This window comes from Myotis davidii, unplaced genomic scaffold (assembly GCF_000327345.1).
Source record: "Myotis davidii unplaced genomic scaffold, ASM32734v1 scaffold762, whole genome shotgun sequence".
Lineage (NCBI taxonomy): Eukaryota > Metazoa > Chordata > Mammalia > Chiroptera > Vespertilionidae > Myotis > Myotis davidii.
Window position 1 is genome coordinate 972,226 of NW_006293699.1, and position 4,168 is coordinate 976,393.

General features: G+C 49.4%; 1 protein-coding gene across 2 annotated transcripts in view; it reads right to left on the bottom strand.

Moving 5' to 3' along the window:
- Positions 1–4,168, bottom strand: part of KMT2C (lysine (K)-specific methyltransferase 2C) — a 270,221-nt gene that overhangs the window by 706 nt on the left and 265,347 nt on the right. For both annotated transcript variants that reach the window (XM_015566229.1, XM_015566230.1), the window contains exons 60-62: positions 2,692–2,808; positions 2,079–2,152; positions 1,736–1,844 (exon numbers count right to left, since the gene is read on the bottom strand). In XM_015566229.1, coding sequence (XP_015421715.1) covers positions 1,736–1,844; positions 2,079–2,152; positions 2,692–2,808 — 300 coding nt within the window. The remainder of the gene's footprint in view (positions 1–1,735; positions 1,845–2,078; positions 2,153–2,691; positions 2,809–4,168) is intronic.

A 4,168-nucleotide genomic window follows, 5' to 3' on the forward strand; every position in this document is an offset into this window, starting at 1 on the left:
GAACCTCTTGAAGAAGTAAACAAGCCTGGCCCTCGCCAGTGTGGCTCAGTGGTAGAGCCCTCGGGCTGCAGGGTCTCGGGTTCAGCTCCAGTCCAGGGCATGGACTTTGGTTGCAGGCTCCATCCCCAACCCTGGGAGGCAACCAATGGACGTCTCGCTCTCCCACTGAGGTTTCTCTCTCTCAATGGAAAAACATCCTTGGGTGAGGATTAGCAACAAAAACAAACAATAAAAGAAACAAGCCTGGCTGTTTACCTGGGATCCCAAAGGGACCGAGGGAATCGGGAGGCAGTATGTGCAGGCCGAGCCAGGCCTGAGAAGGGCAGCTGGCGGGAGAAGGGGCATCTCACAACTGCTCACCACGCTGCCCTGCAGGCGGAGCACCGGGGTCCCCTGCCCCCGAGCTCCAGGCTCCTCCCCTCACTGGCCAACGGGGCACTGCAGGTCGGGCAGAGATAAACCGCCCTCGTCAGCTACCATCCTTCTCCCCCATTGCTCCTCACTTAGTCTTTCAGAGATCTTCCTATAGGAGTCACCAAATTATTAACTTCTCAGACCAAGCCTGTTGTCAAGGCAGCTGGGAGTCTCTGCCCAACCCGGGAGGAACCAACGCTCATTGGCACCGTGCTCACTGGCACCGTGCTGGACTTCTCCCTTAGTTCCTCATCGAGTTACAAGATGTGCAAAAGAGGCCTTGGTTCAGTTCTTGATTTAACAAAGGGAATTCCAAAAAGATGACCGAAACACAAGCAAAATACCATAGCTCTGTCCACAAAGGGCTGGGGGCTCCAACACCCACAAGACACCAGGGCCCCTTCCACCCGAACGGGAGGGCTCCTACTGGGCCCATGGCACTCAGCGGGAGCTTTCCAGCTCTGGAGCTGCCGTGATGCGTGATCACATTAGTGAACGACTAAGTCGGGAAACACAAATGAGGCAATCAAGACTAATAATCTTGCCCTAACCGGTTTGGCTCAGTGGATAGAGTGTCGGCCTGTGGACTGAAGGGTCCCAGGTTTGATTCCGGTCAAGGGCATGTACCTTGGTTGCGGGCACATCCCCGGTAGGGAGTGTGCAGGAGGCAGCTGATCGAAGTTTCTCTCTCATTGATGTTTCTAACTCTCTATCCCTCTCCCCTCCTCTCTGTAAAAAAAAATCAATAAAATATATTAAAACCAAACAAACTACTAATCTTAAGTCACCTGTGAGACCAAAGAAACGTCAAGGTCGGCACCTAGCATTCTGAAGAACAGATAATAAAGCAACTATACGTTGTGAGAATCTGTTGATGTGAAAACCTGTAAGGGTGTTCTCCTCTTATCTGGGAATACAAGCACCTGGAGTGGAGGGTGCCCCAGCCCTGCTGCCTATAGCCCTGTGGTGGCCTCACACGTGGCAGAGACCACAGGAGGCAACGGTGCCATGATTTGCTCTGCAGGCTTTTAATTGTTAAAGAAAGGAATCCTGCCAACCTGTGACCAGGGTAAGGGGGGGGTGGGGGGGGGAGTCCCAGACATAGGAAATGATGCCACATGAATGATGGGGGAACAGAGGAGGGACCAAGGAGAGGTGGCAGGAAGTAATGCTGCTGTGTGGAATGTCGGACAAACAACGGGACCTACGCTGAAAGGCTGGGTCCAGAATAAAGAACTGGGAAACCACGGGACGAGTTACCCGTATAGAGGTGGAAACCACACCCCACGATCCGCACACAGCAAAGCTCCCCCACGCTTACCTCTTCTCCTTTCTGGATTCTCCGGTTGGAGCTGATGATGATTTTGTGTCCTCTCTCAAAAGTCACCACCTCAGCCACACAGTTAGGTGCACATGAATGGTTGATGTATCTGCAAACCACCATTTCAGAAAACTATACATCAACTAGAAGAAGCTTGAAAAACTTGCAGCTCATAGGGAAAACTTTTTCCTAATTACACTCCTATTTGCTCATCTACTGAACAAGAACCAATATAATTTTAAATAAAACCTTTGGGACGTATCTGCTCTAAACTGTTGCTCCCTGGAAGGCTATGACAACAGGGCGCACTGACAGGAAAGGCCTTGATCAGACTGAGTCTCACCTCGCAGGCCCTCCCGTGAGCGTTGCATCAATCACGTGGTCGTTATCCATGCGGAACATGTACACGCCGCGGTTCTGAAAGAGAAACAGCTTAAAAGTCCTCTCCCGTCCTGCTCGCACCAGGAAGCCTAAGCCAGTGGTCGCCACATGCGGCTCTTTGGCCCCTTGAGTGCGGCTCTTCCACAAAGTACCAACTTCTGCGCATGGGCCACGAAGTTTCAATCGCACTGTACGTGTGCGCCCGCACGTGGTTATTTTGTGGAAGAGCCACACTCAAGGGGCCAAAGAGCTGCATGTGGCTTGCAAGCCGCAGTTTGCCGACCACTGGCCTAAGCTGATGCGACCTGAGAGGCCCCTGGTCACAAGCCACCGATGTGACGGCAGCGTCAGCTGACACCGCTATGATGGCAATTAACGAAGTGGCGGAGGCCTGGAAAACCAGCCAGGCTCATTCACCTGCACACATCTCTGCAAACAGCAGCAGGGACTGAAAGAGAAGACTAACGGGGAGATGAGGAAAACACAAGCTCCAGACAGGGCTTTTGTTCAAAACTGAACCCAGCACGACCGTCAGCTCTGGCCCCGTCTCCGCTCTTTGTGGCTGTGACACTCACCTGAGACTCATAAAGCTTCTCTTTTCTGTTTGCTACTTCATTTCGAATGATGGTCCCAATGTATTCAATGACCATGGTGTGCTTCTCGATGTCTCTAGCAGCATACAGGCCCAGCCCCTGCAGGACAAAGTGTGTGAGAGTGTGTGTGTGTATCTCAAACATACTTCAATTCCTTGGTCAGCTCTGCATTCTCTTTCATACAAAAGCCAGACTGAAGATGTTGCCTGCACTCAGGTGATTTTTTTCTACTTACGTGCTATCTGCAACTTGAAGAACAGATAACGTACCTCTTAAAGCTACGCTATCACCACCCTGAGGGCCTTACAAAGTGGCCCTGCTGACCGACCAGCCACACTATCGGGCTTCTCGTCCTTCATGTACTTGCTGAGACCCCACCAGCTAGATGGCCTCATGGCTTCTGAGGTTTCTCTTGTCCCTATTTCTAACGGGACTAGACGTATAATTTAATGACACAGAAACAGTGCCAACTGTAGGGGATTATGAGTTTGTGTTCTCAGCAGAGAAGGCAGGCAGACTCCACGCTGCCTGGGGACTCCCCACACACCGTCCGCCTCGGGCCGCCCGGGAGCACCCAGGACAGAGGCCTATACTGGAGGTTCTCCTGTGAAGTAAATTACTTTCTTGGGGGAAAAGAGTATGATTTATCTGTTCAATTTCAGAGATGACTCAGGAGGGACACAAAACAGGATGGACAGCAGGACAGTTGGATCACATGGTGCTCCAACAACTGCTTATTCATTGGAAGAAAATCAAACTGTCTAAAACATAAAAAGTTAAACTTCTGAAAGAAAAACAATCTAACAGATGACATATTATACAAAGTATATAGTCTTAACCAAGACTAGAAAATTATGTGTTTGACTAAAAATTAAAACTTTTGTAAGGAAAAAAAAAAGACAGCACACGTTCTGTTGGCCAAAGGTTGTTCTGCAGGGGAAATATCTAACAGTAAGCGAGTCCTTACTAATCGAACAAGGACAGAAGATGAATATGCAACTTACAGGAGAGGAAATCCCTATGGCAAACATGAAAAGTCACTCACTCGAAAATAAAAAGCTTCTGCACAGCAAAAAAAAACACCATCAAAATAACAAGAGAGCCCGGTTGGCGTGGGTCACAGTTTGATTCCCGGTCAGGGCACAGGCCCAGGTTAAAGGCTCGATCCCCGGTGTGGAATGTGCAGGAGGCCAATCAATGATTCTCTCTCATCATTGATGTTTCTATCTCTCTAGCCCTCTCCCTTCCTTTCTGAAATCAGTAAAAATATTTTTAAAATAATAATAACAAGAAAGCCCACTGCATGGAAGAACATATTCGCCAATGATACATCTGATAAAGGGTTAATCTCCAAAATATGTGGGGGACTCATACAACTTAACAGAAGGAAGGCAACAACCCGATTAAAAAATGGGCAAAGGATCTAAATAGACCAGGGGTGGGCAAACTTTTTGACTCG